Source organism: Setaria italica, chromosome III (assembly GCF_000263155.2).
Source record: "Setaria italica strain Yugu1 chromosome III, Setaria_italica_v2.0, whole genome shotgun sequence".
NCBI classification, from domain to species: Eukaryota; Viridiplantae; Streptophyta; class Magnoliopsida; order Poales; family Poaceae; genus Setaria; species Setaria italica.
This window is the reverse complement of record NC_028452.1, coordinates 2,577,320-2,603,158: the sequence shown is the minus strand read 5'-3', so window position 1 is coordinate 2,603,158 and position 25,839 is coordinate 2,577,320. Positions and strand designations below refer to the sequence as shown.

At 49.9% G+C, this 25,839-nt stretch overlaps 4 protein-coding genes across 5 annotated transcripts; 2 read left to right on the top strand and 2 right to left on the bottom strand.

The window, feature by feature from the left end:
• Positions 1–7,544: 7,544 nt before the first annotated feature.
• LOC101760915 (probable GTP-binding protein OBGM, mitochondrial) lies at positions 7,545–10,760 on the top strand. Its single transcript, XM_004960259.2, has 5 exons — positions 7,545–7,845; positions 7,953–8,061; positions 8,618–8,700; positions 8,963–9,025; positions 9,131–10,760. The coding sequence occupies exons 1-5, from the start codon at positions 7,699–7,701 to the stop codon at positions 10,346–10,348; spliced, it is 1,620 nt and encodes a 539-aa protein (XP_004960316.1). The 5' UTR covers positions 7,545–7,698; the 3' UTR covers positions 10,349–10,760.
• A 209-nt stretch (positions 10,761–10,969) lies between these two features.
• Positions 10,970–13,310, bottom strand: LOC101760496 (ABC transporter G family member 16). Its single transcript, XM_004960258.4, has one exon. The coding sequence runs from the start codon at positions 13,221–13,223 to the stop codon at positions 11,151–11,153; it is 2,073 nt and encodes a 690-aa protein (XP_004960315.1). The 5' UTR covers positions 13,224–13,310; the 3' UTR covers positions 10,970–11,150.
• A 4,872-nt stretch (positions 13,311–18,182) lies between these two features.
• Positions 18,183–21,513, bottom strand: LOC101760091 (serine/arginine-rich splicing factor RS2Z33). The gene is made up of 7 exons (XM_004960257.3): positions 21,362–21,513; positions 20,338–20,449; positions 19,670–19,709; positions 19,430–19,525; positions 19,144–19,340; positions 18,944–19,027; positions 18,183–18,834 (listed from the first exon to the last, which is right to left on the bottom strand). Exons 2-7 carry the CDS (start codon positions 20,442–20,444, stop codon positions 18,414–18,416), a joined length of 945 nt encoding a protein of 314 aa, XP_004960314.1. The 5' UTR covers positions 20,445–20,449; positions 21,362–21,513; the 3' UTR covers positions 18,183–18,413.
• Positions 21,514–21,602: 89 nt separating this feature from the next.
• On the top strand, positions 21,603–25,198 carry LOC101759429 (serine/arginine-rich splicing factor RS2Z32). Of its 2 annotated transcripts, none has more exons than XM_004960255.2 (7): positions 21,603–21,765; positions 22,687–22,795; positions 23,536–23,575; positions 23,713–23,808; positions 23,938–24,134; positions 24,233–24,334; positions 24,477–25,198. In XM_004960255.2, exons 2-7 carry the CDS (start codon positions 22,689–22,691, stop codon positions 24,937–24,939), a joined length of 1,005 nt encoding a protein of 334 aa, XP_004960312.1. In that variant the 5' UTR covers positions 21,603–21,765; positions 22,687–22,688; the 3' UTR covers positions 24,940–25,198. The 2 variants fall into 2 exon arrangements, with proteins under 2 accessions (XP_004960312.1, XP_004960313.1); XM_004960256.2 differs by having other exon boundaries at positions 22,684–22,795.
• Positions 25,199–25,839: the final 641 nt, after the last annotated feature.

Sequence of the window (25,839 nt, the reverse complement as noted above, 5' to 3'; positions counted from 1 at the left end):
GCCGTCGGGCCTGGGGCCTTGTTATGGGGCATCTGGCAGATTGCTTGCCAAATCTCCTCCTCCATGAAAGGTCAATCTAGATAGGTTAGGTCGACAGTTGGGAGATCCACGGAGGGCCAGTGGAGTCTCTACTACGTGGTGGGGGTTCGCTCATGATGTTCTCGAAATGGTCCTGGATGAGCTGGTGCTTGCCGGTGTGGTTGAAAACCCAACCCTCTCTCTTGCGGAGGCGTTGTATGAAGTTTTTTCTGCGTCTTCCATTTGCTCTAAGGTGGAAGAAGCGAGTATTAGTGTCCCCTTCCTGAAGGTATGTGATCCGTGAGCATTGTTTTTTTCTTGCCTTTTCAATTACCATCCAACCCATCATGCGCTTTTTTAATTTTGCCCTCAGTGAGAATTCGGCGTCGGAAAGCTGTCTAAAGTCTTGTGCCTCATCGAGACATAAGATGACCTCTTGGGCCATATGGAGTTTCTGTCACACACCGGAAAGGAGGGTGCCACTCCACGCCTTAATGGTGAGGGATGTGCAGATTGTGGCCGAGTCTATGGAAAGGCTCCGTGTGAGATGTCGGGGCGTTCCAAGCTTGTTGCACTACTTCCTGAAAATGGGGCAGGTGCGTCTAGAAATTTTCAAACTTGAAGGGTGTCAGCCATCACGGGCCTGCTTGGTCTGAGAGTAGGAGAGGGCAGTGGTCCGAGTGCGAGGAGGACAGGGCATGGAGGAGACAGCTATTGAAGGCAAGATCCCAGCTTTGGTTGCAGAAAAAATGGTTGAGGCGAACGGGAGTGGGTCCGCGCCTTTCATTGCTCTAGGTAAACTTCCTATTTTGTAGGTGATCTCTTTAAGCTCGCAAGACTCGATCATCCTTCAGAAGCGTCGCATGAGCCATAGGTTTAGGTTCCTATTATTTTTATCCCTAGCTTTATATATCAAATTGAAGTCGCCTACGATCAGCCACTTTGCTCCTCCCATTGGTTTCAGATTTCTCATGTGGGCAAGGAAGGCATCCTTTTTTTGCACGTCTCGATGGGTCATAAATCTCATGTGGGCAAGGAAGGCATCCTTTTTTTGCACGTCTGGATGGGCCATAAACTGTACTTAGCGTGAAAGTAGTCATGCAGTGTCGTAGAGTGATGTCGGCTGCGAGGGACTAGCGGCCTATGAGCACATTGTTCATGTCGATGGCTGCATCATTCCAGAGTAGGAGGATGTCGTCCCTTGTGCTGCTTGTAGGTTTGTACGCGAAACTGTTGAGGCGGTAAGCATCTAGGAAGAGCGCCTAGGTCGCGTCGATAGCTTGGAGCTTTGTTTCTCGTAGGCAAGCGATCTGGCACGGGTTGCAGGCCAAGGTCTCATGTACCGTTAGACATCTGGCCGCAGCGTTTAGCCCTCTAACGTTTCAGGAGATGATTTTGAAGTTTTTGCTAGACATTGATTAGATGTTGACGCTCGTAGGACCTGGTTTGCTTTGCCTGCTAGTTTGCTAGTGACTTGTCTGGAAGCAGTTCGAAGCGCAAGATGAATCGCCAGTTGAAGCGCCACTGCCTGAACGTCTACGCCAGCAGGGCAGTGGCCACGAAAGCGGTTGTGTCTGGTCTACGGGTGAGTACAAGTCGCCAGTCTTACAAGTTCTAGTTGCCCGAAGGTCGAAGCCAGCAGGACCGCAAATGAAGTCCGCCCGAAGGTCGCAGCCAGCAGGGTGATTTGTGCAGTAAATAGAAGATACATGGTAAATGAAGTGGCTCTGCTTGCCGATCGTTGTCGATCAGGTTGACGTAGCTCCATCCGTGGAGTGCAGCTCCGTCACCGCCGTCCCCGCGTGCTGTAGCATGGCATCATCCAGGAGATCGGCGTCGTCTTCTTCCAGGTTGAAGATCGCCGTCATCGCCACCACAATGTGTTCCGGTAGCGGGTCGCGGAACATGGCGATGAAGTCCTTAAGCACCTCCTCAATGGGTGCCAGCTTGTCATTGGAGATGCCGAGCTTTCGCCAAAAAAAGGTTCCGTTGCGCCTGCTCCGCCGCCGGCATAGGCGTGTTTTTGGTGAGGCGCACGCTCCTCCGCACCACCGTCATGTCGAAGGTGTGCTTCTGTCTTGGCCGGTGCATCCCCAGTTGCGCCAGGATCGACGGCTCCAGGGTGCAGAACAGGGCGTTGATCCCGGCAGCGTTGTTGCTGCTGCCCGGGGCTCCCTCCTGCGGTTCCTCCTTCTGCTCTCTTGGTCTTCCTGTCCCTGGATTGTGGTCGCCTGGACCAGAGTTGCGTGGACAGGCGGCATTTCTTCTGCTTTTTCCCGATCGATGTCTTCGGCACCGCCATCGCCAGAGACAGCCTTGATCTCAAGTCTGTTTATCTCTTCCGCCGGCTCATTCCGTACAAGGTACACGGGAGTACAAATTTCCTTGAAGCAGCTCAGCTGCTAGTCTATGCGTATTTAACAGTTCCATAGTTCCATCCAGTATAACAGCATGCTGTGTGGCTAAAATTTCTTGTATTTTCATTGCAGCAACATTGCACTCCATTGTGCCACTGCCCCTGGTGCTCGTGTAATTCCGGCGCCAATGCCGCCATGTAATGACAAATCCCAGCCGTGCTTTTGAATGAAATGCTCAGTGGGCGCATCTCCACCCCACGTTGCTTTCTTTTAAAAAAAAAAGGATACAACCGACCTATGATGTGAATCATTGCACATAACGAATTGTTGATTATGACTGGTCAAAAACGAGTACTCGCGCTAATGGGTGCTTTTTTTTTTTTGAAAGACCTCGCGCTAATGGGAGTACGTTTGCAGTTGTGAAATCACTTAAGTTGGGCCTGTTATGTTGTAATTAATCACTATACATGGGCGTGAGGTAATGGTGTAGAGATTAACCACTATACATCTTGTACGAAAATGATAAGCTCGTGCTATTGTGCGATACGATTTTTACAGGAAGTTTTGGCCCAGCCCAAATATAACCCGGGCCGTGTAATCAGAGTTGCCGACAACATACAGGACGTATCGTTTCAACATACTCGGAATTCCGAGTTCGTTTCCGGATCGATTTCCTTCCATGGCTCGGACGAGCACAATATAAGGCCGGGCAAGAGGGAGCAGAACACAGAAAGACACAACATAGATCGCGAGACCTGGGCAGCGAGGCGACGCAACCGCTCACGTACCATCATCAGAGATCGCCTGCGGTGCCTCGACGCAACAGCTTGACCAAAACTCAGATGGACGAAGCGGCGGCGGCGGCGCTCGGCGGCGGCTGCCAGAAGGGGAAGAAGAGGGCGCATGTGGTTGAGAGCCTGGTGACGGAGAACCACTCGGAGAAGAGGGTGAAGGCCAACTGCTGGGAGCCGTCGGAGGACGCCTACGTGGAGTCCGTCCGGGAGAGTGGCCGCGCGAGGTCGCTCCGGTCCCAGGCGACCATGGCAATGGTTGCCAAGGTGTTGGCGCAGGTAGACGAGTTCCTGTATAGCCTCAAGAAGAAGTAGTTCTAGCGCGGGATCTGTCCGAGGAAACATGTGGTAGCATACTAGCATATAGCTCTCTGATGTCTTGATTAGTACAGTTTTGAGTCATTCGTAATCAAAATTTATTTTCTTATGTTGAGTTTTGCCTTCAAAGATTGACATGTAAAGTGACATTACTATCTGAAGCAGTAGGAACAGAACGCTGCTTCAGTCAGCTTTTTTTATATGTGCTAAGTACGCACAGTTTTATAATCACTGAGGGATGGCAACACCTGCCCATTGGTGATTGCTTCTCAGTCGGTCAATTCTGTCTCTACGCCAAGCTATATCTGGAAAATAGATCCACAGCAAGAATTCAGAATTTGAGCCCAGCCTGTAGTATAGCACCCAGCCTTTCCATGGGTGATTGCATTTTGGTTGCTCCAGTTCTTCCACAAGAACATTTAGACCACAACATTTTGATGCCTTGTACCGCAAGATGTAAACAAACTCTCCTTGTAATTTTCTGGCCGGTGTTGGCCCTATATAACATGCAGCCGTGGTGAGCCTAGATTGGCAAGGAGTCGTGTGGTTTTCCAACAAGAAGAGATGAACCTTGCGAATACAGTAGTTTACAGGTGTGTTAAATTGATGCTCGGTTCTGGGGATGCAGACTGCCAAGACGCAACATGGGCCATGTGAAACACGTTGCTCTGGTTTTGCATCAGCAATATAAACCTTTATTCTAAATTGTAAAACTCTTTGATAATCATCTGGCCTAGCCTGGGCCAATGGGTGAAAATCTTAGGTAGAGGACTCTCTTCCCCTCCGTTAACCCATCAAAAAAATGACAGAAGCAAAAAGAACCACTTCAGGCCTCTGTTCATCATCTGGCAACAAAACAACACTCGCATTCATCAGGACTAGGGCGAAAACCAACATCCATGGCCTGATTACAACAATGGGGAAAACATTCTTCAATCTTATACAAGAAAACTAACATGCTTATTTCGTGCGACAAACGATTTCGATCACAATAGGTATTTGCTTAGGCTGTTTTACTACTTCAGCAGTGACCTTGGGTGCTCCGAAAGCAGCATCGGTGGCTCCACAGGGTGGCCCCCAAAAGACCTGATCCTGCTCCTACGACGGTTAGCCTCTTGCGCCATAGTATCGTAATCGTCCAACATCCTTGTAACGGAGCGGTCAATGTCAGAAACCTGACGAGAGATGGACGACCAGTCCATCGCGTCATCTGCTGCCTCTTGAACTATCCTCCGCTTGTTCACAAGTTGTCGGATAGACTTCACACGGTGGACCATATCAGTATAGACTTCACTCAATTCTTGGTTTTCCTCTACGACAGAGTTGCTGTTCTGCTTCGGACCTTCGGCTTCCGGGGGTCGGACAAAACAAGTTTCCGGGTCCTCTTCTTGTACATCTTCTGGCGGACCCTTGTAAGCAAGAAGTGACTGAGCCGCACGCCGGCGCGCCCTTCTTCCCTGCCCCTGCACAAGATAAGCAGCCAACATGCAACGAAACAGAACGATTACAAAACTAATCTATGCAATCCATCAACATCAAATTCAGATGGAATTATGCTATGAAATAGAAATACAACATGACATACCGCTGGAATTTGACCACGGCCAGCTGGGATTGCTGGGCGAGCTTGGGGTGCTCCTCTCCCATTGCCAATCCCAATTGGATGCGCTTGTCTAGGTGGTAGTGCAAGTGGCACACCACGCCCAACGGCGTCGAGTGCAATTTCACGCGCTGGTGCGCCATGCCCACCTCCGTCGACCATGGCTACACCGACGCGACCGCGGGCGCCGTGGCCGCCCACCCCGTGAAGGACCTCCGGGTGGTGGACGCGCACGCGCTCCACGGCCCCGGGCGCGACGGGGCTGACCGCACCGTGGAAGACACTGGGGCTTTGGGGGCCGACGAGTCCCGCTTCCCAGGGCGCAACTGGGACGGCCGCCGCGTGCAGGAGCCCCGGGTGGTGGGCGCCGACGAGCCCCGCGTCCAAGGGCGCGACGGGGACAACCGTGGCGTGGAGGAGCACGGGGTTGTAGGCACCGACGAGCCCCGCGTCCCAAGGCACAAAGGGGACGACCGTGTCGTGAAGGAGCCCGGGGTTGTAGGCGCCGACGAACCTCGAGTCCCAAGGCGCGACGGGGACGACCGTGTCGTGAAGGAGCCCGGGGTTGTAGGCGCCGGCGAACCTCGCGTCCCAAGGCGCGACGGGGACGACCGTGTCGTGAAGGAGCCCGGGGTTGTAGGCGCCGACGAACCTCGCGTCCCAAGGCGCGACGGGGACGACCGTGTCGTGAAGGAGCCCGGGGTTGTAGGCGCCGACGAACCTCGCGTCCCAAGGCGCGACGGGGACAACCGTGGCGTGGAGGAGCACGGGGTTGTAGGCGCCGACGAGCCCCGCGTCCCAAGGCGCAAAGGGGACGACCGTGTCGTGAAGGAGCCCGGGGTTGTAGGCGCCGACGAACCTCGAGTCCCAAGGCGCGACGGGGACGACCGTGTCGTGAAGGAGCCCGGGGTTGTAGGCGCCGGCGAACCTCGCGTCCCAAGGCGCGACGGGGACGACCGTGTCGTGAAGGAGCCCGGGGTTGTAGGCGCCGACGAACCTCGCGTCCCAAGGCGCGACGGGGACAACCGTGGCGTGGAGGAGCACGGGGTTGTAGGCGCCGACGAGCCCCGCGTCCCAGGGCACGACTGGGACTGCCGCAGTGTGGGGGAGCCTCGGGTAGTTTCCGCCGACGTGCTCCGCGCCCCAGGGCGCGACGGGTACGCCCGCGGCGTCGAGGAGCCCCGGGTGATTGGCGCCGACGAGCTCCGCGCTCCAGGGAGCGACGGGGAGGCCCGCGGCCTGGAGGAGCCCAGGGTGGTAGGCGCCGACGTGCTCCGCGCCCCAGGGCGCGACGGGTACGCCCGCGGCGTCGAGGAGCCCCGGGTGATTGGCGCCGACGAGCTCCGCGCTCCCAGGGAGCGACGGGTAGGCCCGCGGCCTGGAGGAGCCCCGGGTGGTAGGCGCCGACGTGCTCCGCGCCCCAGAGCGTGACGGGGACGCCCCCGGCGTCGAGGAGCTCCGGGTGGTAGACGACGGGGTGACCGGCGTCCCAGAGCGGGACGGCGGGCACGGGGACGCCCTCGCCGTAGGGGATCCATAGCTGGTTAACCGTGGCGTGATCAGCGCCCGAGAGCCCGACGGGGCCACCCGGATCCGCGGCGGCCCATGGCGCACCGTGTATGAGCTCTGGGTGGTGAACCGCCTCCCAGAACCCAGGGGCGCCGCCTTGCCCAGCAGCGACGAACCCCATCACGGCGTCTCTAAAGGGCGGTGGAGAAGCCATATCGGCGGGATTAAGCGAGTGGGAGAAGAGACCCGGACCGGAGGATTGGTGGTGGATGGATTTGAGGCAGGTTTTGATGGGGCGATAGGTTTCCTCGCGGGAAGAGGAGGGGGCCGAGCGAGCACCGCTAGAGAAGGAGGCCAGCTGGCCAGGGGATGGAAGGCGGTTGCGGCGGCGCGTTGGATTTGGGGGCGGGCTCTTGCGAATCGGTTGGTGCTGGTTCGTCCTCGATCGGAAGCCTTGTGGTGTCGGGTGGATTTTGGGGGCGGATCATGGCGCGCGCGCGGTGGCGGGTGCTGGGTTTTGTGGCTTCGATTGAGTCGGTCTGGACTCGCCTGATCGCGGTGGATGCTCAAGGGCGGATGCCTCATGGCTGCCGGGTCGGCGCGTCGTGGGATGGCTCGCTGGTGCGCCAGCAGGCAGCCGTGCAGTGGGAGGGAGGGAGGAGGCCCCAGCATGGACATCCGCACCAGCACCAGAGGGAGGGTGTCGGGTGGCGGTGCGCCGGTGAGCATCGAGCGCGCGGCGATAAAGGGAAGGAGGCGGCGGTGCTGCTGCTCTGCTTGGTGCTGGTAGAAGCAAGCAGAAGAAGGCGCCTGGGCGACCGCTGGATTCAAAATTCGAAAAACGGGTTCTCGTCGTCGATGCCGTCATGGGCTCCGCCGGGGAGAGAGAGGGAGGAAAAAGAACGATAACCGGCCCACACAGCCCGGATACCGGCCCATACAGAGCGGCGGTGCGGGGAGAGAGAGCGTCGGCACCGAAGGAAGCGGAGACCATCCGCCGCCGCAGTGGGAGGGAGGGGTGCGAGACGGCGGCGAGGGAGGCTGCACGGGCGAGCCCAAGGAGGCGGCCGCGGAGGGCACTCTAGGACCTCGCCTTCCGGTGGACATGTGGCGGCGGCAGCAGTCTCTCCTCCGCCGGCTCCCGCAGCTGAGGACGGTGGCGCATTCCCCTTCCCCGTGGCCGAGCGGCGGGCTGGGATGCTACTACGGGTCCGCGCCGGAGGGGAGGAAGGGAAAGACGGCGCCCTTGCAGGTCTCTTCCCATCCTTTTCCGATTTATGATTCTTCTGTATTCTCTCTCCGTCTGCCGCCTGTGGTAGTGACCGGCGGTGTGCACTGTACCGTGTGGATTTGGTGCAGGCGCGGGGGATGGTGGACAAGTTCCGAATGCGCGCAAAGGGTGGCGACGGCGGCAGTGGCTGCGTCAGCCTCAGGCGCTCAAGGTCCGACCGCCAAGGCAGGCCCGACGGTGAGTGACAGAGCACTTCCATTCACTACCTCTCTTGTACTGCCTTGCTTTCATCATACTACGAAATGTTGTGATGAACATTGTACCTGATGTTGCTATTAGTTTGGGTACCAATATGTTGGTTCCATTTGTAGTGACAGTGTGACACTCCCATCATTTCTTATGTCCCTTCATGAGAATCAAATCTATAAGGCTCAACTCTAGTTGCTTTGTCTGTTTCAAAAGCTTGGACTGTTGGTAGAACTGTGAATCTTGCTGCAAGCTTGAAGCTTGAAAACATGCTATTTTCTTCTGAACCATCCTGTTATTCGTCAGCAATTCTTCAGCTTTGTTTGGTTCAAGTAATCTGTTTTATTGACCAACAGATCATGAGCAAAGTAGATGTTAAACTGTGCCACTTACATGAAATCTTAAAGGTTTACAATGTTTCCCCTTTAAGTTGGTTGAAGTCAGTTCCTGCTACTTGGGCTAGTTTTAACACTCTACTGGCCAGAGTTATATTATTCACAATTATCTGGACCAACCGATCCTGATCAGGCTGTTCAAAAAAATGCAGGTGGTAATGGAGGAAAGGGTGGTGATGTCATTCTTGAGTGCTCGAGGTCTATCTGGGATTTCAGTGGCTTGCAGCATCACATGGTATGTTTTCAAAAAATCGTATTGTCCTGAATTTGTGTATGTTTGCCGCTTTGATTATTGCGCTTCATGTAAAATCCTCCATAAAACACCTTGGCCTAATTAAAAGTTTAGGTTGTGATTTGTGAATATATTTGAGTTAGAAAGGCCCAACCCGGACTTTTATTTATGAACCTAAAGTGTCAATGGTGTATCTTAATGTGGTAGGTAGCATTTGAATTCTAGGGATGCCTGACTTTTAGCCTGTTTTACTTTTGGTTTTCAGAGAGGAGGCCGAGGCGGCAATGGAGTTTCTAAGAATCAGATAGGAACAAGAGGTTCTGATAAGGTTGCTATGTGGATATGCATATATGCCCTTCTCAAATATTTTTAGGTTTACCTTTTCTAAGAAAACTGACAGCCCCATATTACCTTCTGTTCATCTGTGTAACAGATCGCACAAGTACCAGTAGGCACAGTGATTCATCTAGTCGAAGGGGAGCAACCTTCTTTTGCAGTAAATAAACCAACCAGAGCTCTCGATCCCTGGGACACACCTGGTGTGGCTGAACACTCCTCTGCCAGTTCGAATCAGATTGAAAATACGGTGACGAAAGGTTTTGAGGGTGGTGTATCCCATCGGCATATTGCTCTCAAGCATAATACTGAAGGAAACGAAACTGAAAAGGAAAGCAGCGGTCGGTCGGAAGATCGAAAATACTTGCATGCATGCTCCGAGCCTGGGTTCTCAAATGCTGATTGTGATGTAAGAACCTATCCACATCAGGAGGAGATAGATGAAAAAGATCAGATTGAAAGTGAGGATGAAGACTTTTGGGAGGATGAAGACGAGTTCGACACTGATGAGGAGGAGGAGGAGGAGGAGGAAGAGAGGGAGGAACAGGATGTGCAATATTCTGTTGCTGAAATGACAAAACCTGGGCAGCGGTTGATCATAGCACGAGGAGGGGAAGGTGGACTGGGGAATGCTTTTATCGTGAAGGAGATGCGCCCATCCAAGGCATACAGACAAGAGAAGATAGCCCGCTTGAGTACCGGAAAACCAGGAACCGAAACCTTCCTCGTCTTGGAACTGAAGAGCATCGCAGATGTCGGTCTGGTTGGATTGCCTAACGCTGGAAAGAGCACATTGCTGAGTGCTCTCTCTAGGGCACAGCCAGAGATAGCGGACTATGAATTCACCACACTGAGGCCAAACATTGGCAGCCTAACCTATGAGGACTACTTCTCTGTGAAAGTGGCTGATATACCCGGTCTGATCAAAGGAGCCCACAAGAACCGTGGTCTGGGCCATGCTTTCCTGAGGCACATAGAGCGCACCAAAGTTCTCGCCTATGTGCTTGACCTTGCTGCCACACTCAACGGCAGGAAGGGCATCCCGCCATGGGAGCAACTGCAGGATCTGGTCATGGAGCTGGAGCATTACCAAGAAGGATTGACAAGGCGACCATCACTGATCGTCGCAAACAAGATAGACGAAGAGGGAGCTGATGAAATGTATGAGGAACTGAAGAGGAGAGTGCAGGGTGTCCCAATATTTCCAGTGTGCGCTATCTTGCAGGAGGGGGTACCGGACCTGAGAGTTGGTCTTAGAAACCTAATGGATGATTCAGGTCCCCAGGGCATTGATTTGAGAAAAATAACTGTATAATGAGTCTGCATGTTTCTTTGTCACCCAAAAGATACTGACACAGAGGACAAGTGTGTTTGCGATTTTCGCATTCAGAACCACATGATCAGATGGGTTAGATATTTTATTTGCAAATATTTCTGTTCTTCCTTCCTTTTGAGTTACTTATGGTGATAGACCATTTACAAATGTTTCAGTGTATAATAATATCAAAGTGGGAATTAGTATTCCTTCTTAGTTCTTACCTTAGAAGAGCAGAGATGTGTTGTAACTAAAAGTGGTTCTTTTGAATCACTGAGTTACCTTAGGCAGGAATAACTCAAGTGGCACGAAAATATGTTTGTGTCATGCTGAAAGATGGGAAATTCCATTGAACTGTACTCTTCTCAGCGAAGGCAAATATTTTAAGGTCATTGTGTGTGCTGCTTTCTTCCTTGCCCTTCTCATCTCTGATACCACCTTTTGCTACTTCTGATTATTTTTTCTGTGGAAAGAAACTTCTGATTAATTTGTGCATCTTATTTACATTAGTGTGTTGTATTTGACGCCTTCCACCGCAGAAGCCGTAATTATTATTTGCTTATGCATTCACGTTTTTTTCATCGATGTTAATTGGCAAATGATTATTTTAACTCTGATACGAACATGTTTCTAAGAAACTCCTTTATTTTCTGGGAAGGACTACATACTTCATAAACATTTACAGCTTCAACTCTTCCATCAGTTAAAGCAGGACACATGTTTGAGAAATTAAGAAATACTGCTGGAAGAAAGAAAACAGAAATTAAACAACATTGCTGAATACTGATACACATGCTCTTGTTCACTTCCTCTTGTTCTTGCTGCTGACGAGCAAGACAACATAAAACAATGCTCTGAACAGGAACCCGCAGGCCACGGTTACCAGCAGGCACTTCCACTTCCCGATGTCGGTGACGGCCTGCAGCGCGAGCACGTCGGCGCCGGTGGTGACGCAGGTGTTGGCAGTGACGTTCGTACCCAGCGTGGCACTGATAGCTTCCAGCACCTTCAGCTTCACGGCCTCCGGCAGCCGCCCGATTGGGCTGCCGTCGAACAACTCGACGCCGCGCGAGAAGCAGCGCGCCGCACCGCCGAACTCGTTCTGGAGCACGGCCTGGTACGGATACTTGACCAGGGACAGGTAGTGGAACCAGATCCAGTAGCCCGGGATGCGGTCTCGGGTGATGAAGAAGCCGGAGAAGAGGAGGAAGTAGGCGAGGATGGCGACGACCACCGTGTACCCGAGCATGACGTGCGGCACCACGGCGGAGAGGAAGGTGACGAAGCCGCTGCCCGCCCAGAAGGAGGCTAGGATGGTGAGAACGAAGAAGAGGAACGACGAGGCGCCGCCGGCGAGCCCCACCGCCCAGAAGGTGGTGACGGCGAAGGCGAGGGATAGGAGCACGAGCGGCGGGAAGGCGACGGCGGCGTTGGCGAGCACGTAGGAGATGCGGCGGTAGGCGTTGTGCGCGGTCTCGCGGAGGTAGATGTGGCGCTCCTGCACGAACACCGGCAGCGCGTCGGCGCACACGTAGAACATAGTCGACATGGCCATGGCGAAGAAGCCCAGCCGCTCCTGCACGCCCTTGGGCGTGTCGTCCAGGCGCCAGAAGATGGTCGCCAGGATGAAGCCCGTGACCATGATGGTGCCGAGGCGCATGGCGAAGAGCTCCGGCATGCGCGCCGTGTTGGTGAAGGACCGCTTGATCAGCACCCACACCTCTGTCCACAGCGGGTTCGCGAACGTCGGCACCGTGCCGCTCACCGGGCTCCCCGACCCGCTCCCGGCGACCAGCTTACCCCGGGACACGCTCTCGGCGATGGCGAGCTCCAAGGGCATCGTGCTCATCAGCTTGCTGTCCTTGTCCGTGGAAGAAGCATTGTTCTGCCACTTGGCGTTGAAGTCGGCGAGCGCGGCGGCGCCGTCGGGCTGGCGCTCGTACTCGCGGATGGTGTCGAGCGCGAACTCGGCGGGGTTCTCGTTGTCCGGGATGGGCGCGCCGAACTCGGCGAAGAAGGGCTTGAGGCCGGCGGGCGTGCCGGCGTAGACGGTGCGGCCGCGCGAGAGGAGGAGCAGGTGGTCGAGGATGCCGAGGATGCGGGCGCTGGGCTGGTGGATGGTCATGATCGCCACGCTGCCGCTCTGCGCGATGCGGCGGAGCACCTGCACCACCATGAAGGCGCTCGCCGAGTCCAGCCCGGAGGTGGGCTCGTCCAGGAACAGCAGGATCGGGTCGTGGATGATGTCCGTCCCGATCGACACGCGCCGGCGCTCCCCGCCCGACACGCCGCGGTGGCCCTCGTCGCCGATGATGGTGTCGGCGGCGCGGGCGAGGCCGAGCTGGTCGATGAGCGCGTCCACGCGCGCTCGCTTCTTCTCCGGCGACAGCGCGCGCGGGAGGCGGAACTCGGCGGCGAAGTGCAGCGTCTCGCGGACCGTCAGCATCGGATACAGCAGGTCGTCCTGCATGACGTAGGCGGAGATGGCGCGGAGCCGCCGCCCCTGGAGCGGCTCCCCGTTGAGCGTGACGCTGCCCCGGAGGCTCTCCCGCGCGATCCGCCCCGCCAGCGCGTCCACCAGCGTCGACTTGCCGGAGCCACTGGCGCCCATGATGGCGAGCAGCTCGCCCGCGCACGCCTCGCCGGAGACGCCGTTGAGCAGCGTCTTGGTGTGCCTGGACCCCGACGACGACGGGGGCGCGTCCGCGGACGCCACCAGGCGGCTGCTGCTGGCGCGCGACGGGAGGCAGCCCGCCAGGCCGCCGCCCTTCCTGACGCTGTAGGAGAGGTCGGCGAAGCTGAGCACGTAGGGGACAGGCGCGAGCGCCGGCTTCGCCGCGTCGATGTCGACCACCGCGTGGCCGGAGGCCGCCATGTGTGTATCTGCTTCGTCGCGGGCGCACGGCCGGCGTCGTTGCTTGGATGGTCCGTTTTGGTGTGTGAAGAGCGTGGCGTGGGCTCGTCTACATGTTGTAGTCTTATAGAGGAGGGGTGCGCCTGCGGGCTGCGGCGGGGGGCCGACCGAGTCGGGCTCTGACTCGGATCGGGGGTCGGACTCGTTACATGCTGGAGCAGGAGACCGACTTGCAGCTGGGTTGGGCCCTGTACTAGGACTAGGAGAGATCAATGTCCAAGAACATATTAATTCCCAAACTGTCCATGATATGATTGTGCCAGCGCAAGAGCCGATCTGTAGCTGTTAATTACGCATTGAACTATAGGAGTACGTACATGAGACCACATTTGAAAGCTATTTCCGGACTCGTTAATTACGCATTAAATTAGGAGCCGGCAAGGTAGGGCGGAAGCTAGCTGCATTGATTTAGAGACAAGTTGAACTCCTTTCTGTTGATGTACATTCTTACACAGAGAAAGAGAAAACATTCTTACACAGAGAAAGAGACTTGGTATTGAAAGGCTGATTACACCTGCAATGTGTAGATGGAGCATCATCATCTTGTTTTGATCTCGGGACGTCCTCATCTAGCTAATCATCACAACCAGGGCCTGCATAAGAGAAGCGGCCCTCTGACTCTATGTTGGAGATAGGACAGCACATCTTTAGGTTTATATTGACTGGTGGATTTGTGTTAACAGGATGATTGTTACCATCTACATCAATAAGCTTGAGACCACTAAATGATGCAGCAGAGCCGCTAGCCGGAAAAATTACCATTTTCCATTGGAGGACTCGGTTTTGGCTTGCGGTGAAATACCAAACCACCGAAATGAATCTCCACTGGTTTATCTATCATATCAATCCCGGAAGGAAGGACTTCGGGAGGTAACCCACTGGTTTGGGAGCACTGTTGAATCCATAATGAATATGCCAATCGCCAGTCGATTTATCCTACAAGAACCAACAGCAAATTCATGGATTTTTTTTCAAGGGTGAATTCATGGATTTATGGACACAAGAGTAACATATATACACTATCTATTCTAGAATTATTGTGCATTGCCATTCTAGATAACTTATATTAGAATTGATCTTTCTAAATTGCCTATGCACCTAAAGTAAAATTTCAGAAATGTGGAATTAAGATCAGACTCGTATCAGAACAGAAACTTGGAACCGTATTATTCCTGGTTTAGATATAAATGATTTTATTTAGTTCTTAAAATATTTTCAAACAATTGTTTCATTTTTATTAAAAAAACAGTTTTAATGAATCTTGACTTTACTAGACTCCAACTAGCTACTAGTTTTTTAGGCTTATGAAAAAAAGACACCTTAAACAAAAATGCAATAGTATTTATGTGAAATGTTAATGCCTTGCAATAAAACATTGCCTATATAGCTAAAGTAAAGTACACCGAACAGACTTGGGAAACTTAGCCTAATCAGGCACAAGCTTGTGCCACCATATATGATAATTGCTTGCTCTTTTTTAGGTATATAAATGGTTTGCTTCCAGCCCGTAAATTAAATTGTAAAACAACTGTATCCAGTTCTTTTTTTGGGGGGGAAAACACTCTTATTGAATGCTGATTTACTTGACTCCACCTAGCTACTAGTTTTATGGCTTACGAAAAAAACACACCTTAAATATGAAGATGCAATATTTTTCATGTGAAAGGCTAGAGCATTATTGCAATAAAACATCATGCTTCATAATATTAATGGTAATAGATGTGGCATATTATGGAAGACATAAGAGAGAAAAAGAAGAGGAGATACAAGGAAACATAAAATTTTATTACTAGGCTAACATTAAAGCAATTGTTTGAGTTGGTGGTTGGTGTTGAGAGTTGAAGAGAGACTGAAAGAATGAATCCAAGGATTCTCTCCATTGATTGAATGAGTGGTCTAATTACATATTTATACAAGGGGAAAGAACATTCTCAAAGGGCATCATGTCCCTTGGGGGTTATCCCAATTAATCATGTCATTGCGTACTCCTTGTTAGTTGAAACAATTTTCCGTGAGCACTCCTCAATATCAACGTCATCATATACACGCACTAGTTATTTTTCTAGATAAGTTAATCTGCAGGGTAACTTAAGTCAGCTGAAGATGGCAACTCAAATAATACTATCAAAAGAGAACAATTAAGTTTTAAAAATAGGTCTATCAAAAGAGAATACAATGATTATATAAGGTATCCTAGAGAGTTTAGGATAAATTAAGGTGGCTTTGTAAAAGACGCATGTACCCCTCTTTACTTCAACATGGTGAGGTGTGTTGCCTGCGTATCATTTTCCTCTTATCATAAACGACAGTTGCAGATAACAAGGTTGATGTTTAAAATAATCCCACTAGCAAAGTATGGAAAGTTAGGTGGAAAATTTAATGAGCAATGTCCAAATACACCTAAAATATCATATATTGAGGGAAAAAATTTGAATTCTTGGATACCTTATATTTGATTTAGGGTGTGTTTGGTCGGATGCAAGGACGATCCCACCCCAATTTTGTAGGATGGGACGATACATTCAGGGTTTGGTTGAGATGGGATAGGTCCGACCCAGTTTTCCGTTTGGTAGGAGGAAACGGGTGGAATAGGTTGGACGAAGTTCTAACACTATTGTCCGCCTACATTGCGGGACCCGCATGTCAGCCTCCTTTTTTTTCCATCTTCTTCCTCTGTTCTTTCCCGTTTTCCCTTCCTCTGTCAAAACTACCTACCAGTCTTGGATGAAATTCATCATCTATGTTGAGATCGCAATCATAGCTCCGTTGATGTCTTGCGAACCAATTTTACTACTCATTCTCACGAATCAATGAAGGAACGAGCCAAATCGAGATCTGCTAGCACCAACCGCCGCGAGCTCCTCCGAGGCCCCTGCTAGCATCTGGAGGTATATTTCCTCGTATGGATGTTTCTATCCCACCTGTCTCCGAACTAAATGTGGGATGAAGTGGGATAGTTCCGTCCCATCCTACTTCATCCCTAGAACCAAACGCACCTTTAAAGTGGCAATGGGCATGGTAGGGTCGGAGGGATGGCACCCGTCCCCGCCTTGATCCCCGAAATCGACCCTGACAAGCTTAATAGGGCTACCTTTGTAAATTATCAAGTTTTAAATGCACCTTGCTAATTATTTCTCCGGATATAGATTGCTTTCAAGAGTATCCAAGTTTTGAGTGCACCTCATTTATTTGTTTCTTACTTAGATATTCTATGATTTTTTTTCTATTTTTCTTCATTCATTATGGTTCCTGGTTAGCACTATATATAAAGAGAGGAAGGATCTACGAAAGTCATCACTACTTGAGGTCCACTCTGACCTCTAAAGTTGAGAAACGTTCCTTGGTATTCTTCCTTGTCGTTAGTTCAATCAAGGGGGGGTGGGGGGGGGGGGAGGGGGGGGGGGGTTTACTTGCAATGAAGAGGTAACTTCCTACTCCCTCCATTTTTAATTAGCAGAAAAACTGGACGATGCCTTGGTCCTCTGGCATTCATCCACAATTCTATTCACCGTCAAGTGAAGGAATCACCCCTGATCAAGATACTACAGCATTTATTTATGTGAGTGTTCCTGATTTCCTTACAGTATCTCAGATTAACAAACTTAATTTTGTTCGTAGCAATCTTGAAACCTGCACAACTTTTACATTGGGGATGTGCGGATGTCCTTTGCACAGGCTACATCCCATGTATATGGTCTCCAGGAGATGGAAATAACTATTATGGTGCAGAGGCTACACTAGACGTTTACGGATTTACTTTAAAGCCTGACCAATTTAGTCAAGCTGGAATTTGGATTCAAGTTGGATGGCATGTAAGTCATATGCATATCTAATTAAAATTTGGAATTTAAAGTTTAAGCTGTTAAAATGGTATCATGAATTCCAAGAAAAATATTTTAATTTCTATTTTGGATTCCACATGAGTCAATATCTACTTTTTTATTCCTTGGTATTGACCTCAGGTGCTAAGAAAATAGAGATGAGCGTATAAATAATTAAGTAGCTAAAAGGTGTTTGCCACTTCACTACAATAAAGTTTTAACATAGTAATGCATGTGACTGTTGCAATATCAATAATTTATTATATCATTTAGTACTTTCTTGCTGTATAACACGGCTACCTGCACTTTGACATAGATTTCACCGGCATTCTACAAGGATTGTCAAACGCATTTCTATACATTGTGGACTGTAAGTTTATCGCAAACTCCATGAGTTACCATATACCTGCTATGTGCTTAGAAATGTAAAATAAAATGAGCAAGGGTTAAGTTGAATGTTTATGCTATTTACAGATGTTATATATGATACTAAACGAACAAATAATTACACTATAGATGTAAAAGCCCTCTTGCCAAGGCTTCAAAAGGATAATAAATTCTTGGCAGTGGCAAAATATGCATCCTAACAGGACCGATCGCATTACATTTTATAGAGGCACATAGTAGGTGAAGTCTTTTAAGTAATGTGTATATAGAGATAAAATGAGCGAGATGCTGCTGAACCTATGTAATTTCTTCATTTAATTTGCAATGGCAGAGTGTCGGGTCCGAAAAGGAATGCACAAACATGTGCTATCCTACCTCCAACATCGATTCGGAGGGCCGTTTCTCTTAATAGTTATGGGGGGCCTGGTTGTGCTGATTGGCCAAGGATGCCCCCATCCATTCCGAATGAAAATTTCAAGTTCATATATTCCTAAATAGTTAATTGAACGGTATGTTCTTTTTATTTCTAAGATATTTAATTGCAGGACCAACTGTATGTCTACCTAGTATGGAGGGGAAAATAAGTAGGATTTGCTTACAGTAATTGGTTCGTTAAAAAGGTTCCGTTGAAAGGACAGCTCCCATTTGTACAGGCATAGCAGGTCGTCAAGCCTCCAAATCTAGACGGCAGTTAACACTTCATAAAAGGGCAGACAAACAAAGATAATTTTTCAAGTGAATATCCAAATTACGCAGGCTAAGAAGTTCAAATATCAACGTTACAAACCAGGGATGGCCCGAGGGCTACAAATTCTTACACAAGTTTCTAGCTCACAAAAGCAGAAGCCGTCGAGAAAATGAGCAAATACAGTTCTGTCTTAAAACTGAAAACATAACCGTTACAACCGAGCCGGCACCCTACATCTCAAACTGGGATAGGTTTTCAGGGGGACTGACTTCCTCTTGGTGAACCACGGCCATCATCATCACCTGCGTTACCTTTGGGACTAGGGCTACGGTCATCCCTAGGGCTGGGGCTGCGCCCATTGGCTGCAGGACTTCGGTAGCCATCAGATGGGCTACGGCTCCTGCTCCTGCTCCTGCTGTTCTCCCTCCTTCCAGGGCTGTCACCGTTGTCTGAACCATTGCGCTCACCATTGTCCTTTGGTGGCGGGCTCACCTGATCCCTGGGGCTGGGACTCCTTGGGCTCCTACTGCCGTTAGGTGTGGGGCTACGCTCCTTTTCCTTTGCACTTGGTGAGGCAGAACGCCTGGGGCTCCTGCTGTAGCTAAGACTCCTTGATCTCCTCTCATCGCGATCACGGCGCCCGCCCCTGGGAGACCCAGATACGGATCTAGAACGGCTGAGTGTAATAAAAGGAATGTTAGAAAAGGCTGGATGGAAAAAAAGACATTATAACCAATAATGTGAATAGCCCAAAGAAATAACCCATAGGGGTTTCTTCAGCATACCTATAACTCCGGCTTCTGCTGTAGCTCCGACTGCGGCCCCGTCCACGGCGTGGAGATGGTGACCGGGAATAACTTCTCTCACGCCTAAAACATATTTATCGAGCAGATTGTCAGTAAAAACATACAATATAAGCTAAGGTACAACAATTAAAGAGCCAGATAGCAGTGGAATGGAGCTGCGGAATGTTATCAATAAACACCTGAGGTTCCTTGGACTATTCTGGCAATTCCTTTCTATATGGCCCCTTTCTCCACAGCGGTAGCATTTGTTTTTCCAGTCACCAGCCTTGCAGTCCCTTGCCCAGTGACCATCAATTCCACAGTTAAAACAACGGCCTGTTCCTGGAGGAGGTCCTCTTCCCATGTACTCACGGGAGCCACCAGCACCACGAGGAACCTGCATACATAAGATGTTTGGAAGATCATGAGTTAGAAAAGACAATTATTGTAACCATTCAGAAATTGGATCACTAGCCAGCAACTTACCCCTTTAGCAAACTCAACAATAATGCGGCTCCCATCAACTTCCCTGCCATCTAGGTTGTATTGTGCATCATCAGCATCACGAGGATCGCTGAATTCCTGTTTGGCAATTAAGCAAGAATAGGCAAAAATAAAAGGTATGTGAAAAACATTTTTTCTTTCTATTCCTATAGCACGAGTAAACCAGCATAAAGAAAAGGTGAAGCCTTCAGAATTAAAATGATGGTAGTAAAATTCACGTACAATAAATGCATAGTCGCGCTTCAACTCCACTTCTCGTATTCTGCGCAAATGGTTGCCACAAACAATAAAGCCGTCATGAGTCAAGTACTCAAATGCATCATCAAGTTGCAACCTCCACTACAACAGTCTATAAGATTACACCAAGGGCGCCCTTCACCAAAGTCCTCCACAAATATTGGAACAATGGCCACCAATTCCACCAAGGGCACCCTTCCACCACAGACCTCCCGGGTTGTGTAAAAAACCGAAAAACCTTCAACAAGATCATTCAAGTCAAACACAAGGCCAGGAGGTCAAACATCCACGCTGTGCTTGCTGAAATAACAGAGAATAGCAAACAAAAAGGTGGCTCGGATAGCCTCATCCACAAAGAGCTGAGAATGACTCCTAGTATCACTGAACCCAACACCTGCCACAAACCACCTATATGAACAAGGATAGGAAGCTCCCCCTCACTTATTAGTGTAATCTAAGTTCTAGATACCAGACAACCCGCATCCCCACGTCAGAAGGATTACAGAATTACATTACAGTATAAGAACTGATATCTTGATTATACCACAATGTTTAACTACAACTGTCCTGACAAGTTAGAACTGGTGTTTGACCCTCATAATAAGTAGCACACTCCGAACTTCACAAGAACTCTTTGTGAAGATGGTTCTTACCTTCCATATTTGCTGAAAAGATATTCTAGGTCACGAGAACGAGTGCGGGAGGACAATCTGCCAACATACAAGCGTGTGCCCCCATAACGATCATCATAGCGAGGCATGTCTCCTGAACACATGAAAAAACTTCCATCAGTCCTTTCATCAAAAACTAAGAAAATCTGGCTGAAGTACAAATGATAGTACCAGGTATGATCTCTACAGTTGAGAAACAGCACACTAAGTACAGACAACGATATCAGAAGTTCAGAACCTACAAATAATATCACATACTAACTAGAAAATTTTCCTCAAGTCTCAGTTTACACGACTCAGATGGCAGTTGGAACATCACAGCAATTGCAGCATCTCGCATCACAAGCTGTAGTTAGGAATTGGTGTCCCCTCCCACCCCCGACAGATACAAACTAAACCATGCTGATCGGTACTATCAGAAGACTCACCAGAGAGAAACCACTTGTGAACATCCACGCTAAATTTGATGCTAGCAAACTGCCCACGAATTGGTGGTTTAACGACCTTTTATTCAATCCTAGTAATATAAAGCTGCAACTATCCGTAATTTCTGAGGTAGTAAACCTAAGATCCGCACTACCGTATCCGACGAAAACAGCCCGACCCCCAGCAAAACCACAAAGCAACTCGCCGCACCCGCGAAACACGCAGTTCGCAACCAAAAAAAAAATCAAACTTTTTTGCTCAGAAACGTTAAATAAAACTAGATCCGACCGAGAATTAACAAATCCTCAAACAACATGGGGATGGGGACCCTGGAAAGCAAATCGATACTAGTCACCACCACGGAGCAAATCCAAGTAATACAGAAAACAAAAAAGCGCAGCAAACAAAACAAGAAAAAAAATTTGGATTCGTGGGCTCGCAGAAGTGCAGAGAATATGCAGAAGACGAAGAACAAACAGTCGCGGCAAGCTACCGCCTCCCTACCAGCAGAAGAAGTAGCGAACGGGAGGGCGCCTAAGTGAGGAGAAAGAGAGGAGCGGCTGCGGCAGCGGAGGGATACCTGGATCTGGATCGAGGCGCTCCCGGCGGCGGCGGCGGCGCGTAGGGGGCAGAACGCAGGAGGGTAGGGAAGGGGAGGGGTTGGGGAACGGATATGGTGGTGAGCGGTGAACCAGATACGCAACTTGGGCCAGGCCTTTCCGTTCCGGCCCATGGACCCAACCCTCTAGAGGCCCACCTTGTAAGTCAGACGGAACTCGGAAGTGAAACCCCCTGCCCCCTCCGCCCGTACCAATACCACCACTCACTAGGGTTCCACCGCCCCCGACTTCTCGAGAGAGGCTCCCTCGAGAACCTTCCCCCCCACCCGGTCCGAGACGCCACAACGCCACCATATCCGTTCCCTTCCCCGACCCCTCTCGCCGTCGCCGCCGGCTCCAGCACGCCGGCTCCGTCCGGATCCAGGTATCCATCCTTCCGCCGCCTCCTTTCTTCTTATTCTTCCATCGGTGAGCGTGCGCCCTAGCTTTCTCCCACGGGCCGCGCCGTTCGTAATCCTCCGCGAGGCCTCAAATCGGGAAGATAATTGCTAGGTTCGCTGCGCTGCGTGTCGGCGACCGCGTACTCATCGGTGTTCATTTTCCACGAGCAATTATAGGGCTGAATTCAACCCCCGTGCCCCGGGTTCGTTTTGATGCGGGGATTTGTGAAATCTTTTTGCCCGATCTAGCTAATAGGGTTTTCGAGAGTTGCTCAGGGTTTTGCTAGGGAATTTAGCTGTTTTCGTCGGATAAGGTGGAGGATGCTCTACTGCGATTTTTTTTCTGTACCTCGAATTGAACAGCCGCTGTATCACTGTGGTCTCTTGGACACGACAGCGCCGTGCAACTAAATCACAAGGCCTTTAGTAAAGGGCTAGTACAGTTGAGCCCCAATCCATGGGCATCAATCCTAATGTAGGCTAGGCTGATACAGTTGAGCCTTCATGGGCATCAATCCTAGCGTGGGCTACTGTTCATAAGTAATTTCTGTATGGTGGCTTTCATGCTTAATGAGCAGCAAGAAACCATAGGTTGGTTTATATCGGATTTGACAGGGGCCACCTCCAAGTTTTAGCTGCAGCTGCCCACTTTATTATCATTCCTCTCTTGATGTGAGGTGCTGCAGTTACTGTGATGTATGCACTGCCTTCGAATTGTACAAGGGGACAGTGACGTTCTTATAGTCTAGTGCCTAGTATTCAGAGGGTCTCATGGACTTGTCTGTACTATTATCTCTGTTTAAATCTCTTGTAGTGTTGATAACATTCAGTGTAGTTGCGTGTTGTCGCTTTAATCATTAAGCTTTTGACGTAACAATTGATGAGGGTTTTCTTGTGTTTAGCAGATATGCCTCGCTATGATGATCGCTATGGAAGCACTCGCTTGTATGTTGGCAGATTAGCCTCCCGCACTCGTTCCCGTGACCTAGAATATCTGTTCAGCAGATATGGAAGGTAAGAACAACACTATGTTAATTAGGAGTTCTCCAAGAATGTTCAGAAGTAAAAGAATTTTGAAACTTGGCACCTTTATAAAGTACTATGTTAATATTGTGAGTAGTGTCAAAGCAGTTTTAGGGGCAGTTGATTAAGTATACTGATTTCTGTGGAACATTTAATCTGTAATCCATTCCAACTGACGGGAGTGCTGGGTTAAAAGGCAATCTGTACTCTGTAGCAGGTGTTGGGTTATAGACAGTTCATAGCAGGTGTCGCGTTAACTGGAACACACTTGTCTGTGATTTGCTAAACAGTGGCTATTCTGAACTGTTGGAGGTGCTAGTCGTCTGATACATAGAATAGATTAGTAAGCTTTGGGGGTCTTTCCAACTGATCTAATAGGCAGTTTTAGCAGGTGTCAGGTCCTGTGATACTCTTGAGTCTCTTGAGGTTGCTTGTTGATGGGTTTTTCCAAACCGTTCTGTCTTTGGTAGTTTCTGTTACTTCATTAGCATGACGTCAAAGTTTGACACCTCAGGAATTGTGTGTTTGACTTGAATGATCTTGTTGAAGGTTTTTCGGTTTTTACCGGGAGGTCTGTGGTGGAAGGGTGCCCTTGGTGGACTTGGTGACCATTTGGTGAAGGGCGCCCTTGGTGTGATGTTGTTGACTGTTTTAGTGGAAGTTCCAAGTTGGTGATGCATTTGAGTACTTGACTCATGACGGCTTACTGTTTGTGGCAACCCTTTGCGCAGAATACGAGAAGTGGAGTTGAAGCGCGACTATGCGTTTATTGTATGTACCACCCTCAGTTCAATTCTGCAACACTTTACATTTTCTGATGTTAGCATGCTTCTTCTTGTACGGTATATATATGAGTTTTTATTTACATACATGAGATCTTTCTGCAATCCTTCTTGCCTACTAAACAGGAGTTCAGTGATCCTCGTGATGCTGATGATGCGCGATACAACCTAGATGGCAAGGATGTTGATGGGAGCCACATTATTGTTGAGTTTGCTAAAGGGGTAGGTTGCACCTTTAGTTGTATGATTTTTTTAATTAACTGTTTATAATTTTTATCTTAATGTCAGAATTAGCATGTGTATTTTGATATTGAATTTGGTTACGATCTTGCAAACAACTTGTGCCTGCAGGTTCCACGTGGACCAGGTGGTTCCCGTGAATATATGGGAAGAGGCCCTCCACCAGGGACAGGTCGTTGCTTCAACTGTGGAATTGATGGTCACTGGGCAAGGGACTGTAAGGCTGGTGACTGGAAAAACAAATGCTACCGATGTGGAGAAAGGGGCCATATAGAAAGAAATTGCCAGAACAGCCCTAGGAGTGTCAGGTGCTTGTTGCTAATATTCTTCTGCTCCAGTCTAATGCTAGCCTGCATTGAATTGCTGAATCTTAGTTTATCCTTAAATGATTTTATGCATATTTCAGGCGTGAGAGAAGCTACTCACGCTCCCCATCCCCACGCCGAGGACGAGGACGGGGCCGCAGTCGGAGCTACAGTAGAAGCCGGAGCCGGAGCCGGAGCTATAGGTATGATTAGGAACCTGTGCGCATGTTTTTTTCTTGAGCTGTTTGTTTTTAATTGGTTGTTTGATCAAGTTTTTTTCTGGTATTCCTTCCCCTTTTTTGTGTCACACTGCTTGTTCTAACATTTCCCTTTTATTATCTTCAGCCGGTCAAGATCCCTATCTGGATCTCCTAGGAGAGGTCATCGTGACCTTGAGAGATCAAGGAGCCTTAGCTACAGCAGGAGCCCCATGCAATCTGCCTCCCCACCAGCAAAGGAGCGCAGCCGCACGCCTGATGGAAGCAGGAGTCCCAGGAGCCCCAGCCCCCGGGGTGAGGTGAGCCCACCTCCAAAAGATAATGGTGAGCGCAATGGCCCAGACCGTGGTGGCAGCCCTGGAATGATGGAGAAGGAGAACAGCAGGAGCAGGAGCCGGAGCCCATCTGATGGGAACCGGAGCCCTGCAGCCAATGGGCGGAGCCCAAGTCCTAGGGGTGACCCTAGCCCAAGCCCTAGGGGTGACCGCAGCCCAAGCCCTAGGGGCGACCGCAGCCCAAGTCCGAAGGGCAATGGTAACAACGATGATGATGACCGTGGCGCTTCACCCAGAGGAAGCAAGTCCCCCTGAAAAACTCCCATCCCATCTTTTGATGCTTCATTACATAATGGGCAGACTTCATGGTAGTAGCTATATTGTGAGTTCGAAGACTTGATAAGTGTATTTTGCTCCTTTATTAAAGCAGGACTTGCTTTCTTGTGCCTTCGAGCTAGAAACCTGTAAGGATTTGTTGCCCTCGGGCTGTGGTTGGTGTGTTTGGGAGATAATTGAACGCCTTATTATCCTGCGCAATCTGAATAAGTGAATGGTTTACATGTTTTGTTGTTGATACTCGTTTCATTCTGAAGCCTGTAAGGATTTGTTGCCGCACTTAAGAAATGTTTGGGAACTGAAGAGCTAAGCCAAGCCTGTTCCTGTCCTAGCCTACGTAATTGACTGTGAGTTAAGGTGCACGGAAGAGTTGTTGCTGTCGACTTGCAATCGTTGGCCGAGTCTCTCGTCCTTGCTAGGTGCTGTTACATCTTGCAGTTGCGAGCGGGTGAGCGTTGAGGCCGTGATCGTCCTGGATGATGCAGCTCTGACCACATGACCCGGTGGACTCGCGGTAACAGGTGCACCAACAACCGGTTTCATGTGCTACTAACGCAGTGAAAGCTTTTTCTATGCTTGTGCTGGTAGGAGGAGAAAGGAGGAGGGTTTTAGTTTAGTAGGCTTTCGATGAGAGATGGTTGGCAAATATTAAAGTTCAGTTGATTCTAGTAATTACATGGAAAGTACTTTTGAGAGACACAGAAAAAAAAATTATATGGCTGATAGATGTACACCATGATGTTTATTTTCCAAATTATATAGGTTTGCTGCATCTCATTGCTGATTTCTGCTTACTCATGGCAGCACAAATCAGTAATGAGCCCGTGTCAGGATTGTATAACACACAAACATGACCAAGAACAAACTTACACCACACAA

Excerpts from the sequence above, each read along its gene's own strand:
- LOC101760915 (XM_004960259.2), top strand. The coding sequence starts at position 7,699 with ATGTGGCGGCGGCAGCAGTCTCTCCTCCGCCGGCTCCCGCAGCTGAGG. Across the intron at positions 7,846-7,952 it reads GAAAGACGGCGCCCTTGCAG|GCGCGGGGGATGGTGGACAA; the intron begins GTCTCTTCCCAT and ends GATTTGGTGCAG. Across the intron at positions 9,026-9,130 it reads GAACAAGAGGTTCTGATAAG|ATCGCACAAGTACCAGTAGG; the intron begins GTTGCTATGTGG and ends TCTGTGTAACAG.
- LOC101760496 (XM_004960258.4), bottom strand. The coding sequence starts at position 13,223 with ATGGCGGCCTCCGGCCACGCGGTGGTCGACATCGACGCGGCGAAGCCG.
- LOC101760091 (XM_004960257.3), bottom strand. The coding sequence starts at position 20,444 with ATGCCTCGCTATGATGATCGTTATGGGGGCACACGCTTGTATGTTGGC. Across the intron at positions 19,341-19,429 it reads TTGTTGAGTTTGCTAAAGGG|GTTCCTCGTGGTGCTGGTGG; the intron begins GTAAGTTGCTGG and ends TTATGTATGCAG. Across the intron at positions 18,835-18,943 it reads AGCAGAAGCCGGAGTTATAG|CCGTTCTAGATCCGTATCTG; the intron begins GTATGCTGAAGA and ends TATTACACTCAG.
- LOC101759429 (XM_004960255.2), top strand. The coding sequence starts at position 22,689 with ATGCCTCGCTATGATGATCGCTATGGAAGCACTCGCTTGTATGTTGGC. Across the intron at positions 22,796-23,535 it reads CTGTTCAGCAGATATGGAAG|AATACGAGAAGTGGAGTTGA; the intron begins GTAAGAACAACA and ends CCCTTTGCGCAG. Across the intron at positions 23,809-23,937 it reads TTGTTGAGTTTGCTAAAGGG|GTTCCACGTGGACCAGGTGG; the intron begins GTAGGTTGCACC and ends TTGTGCCTGCAG.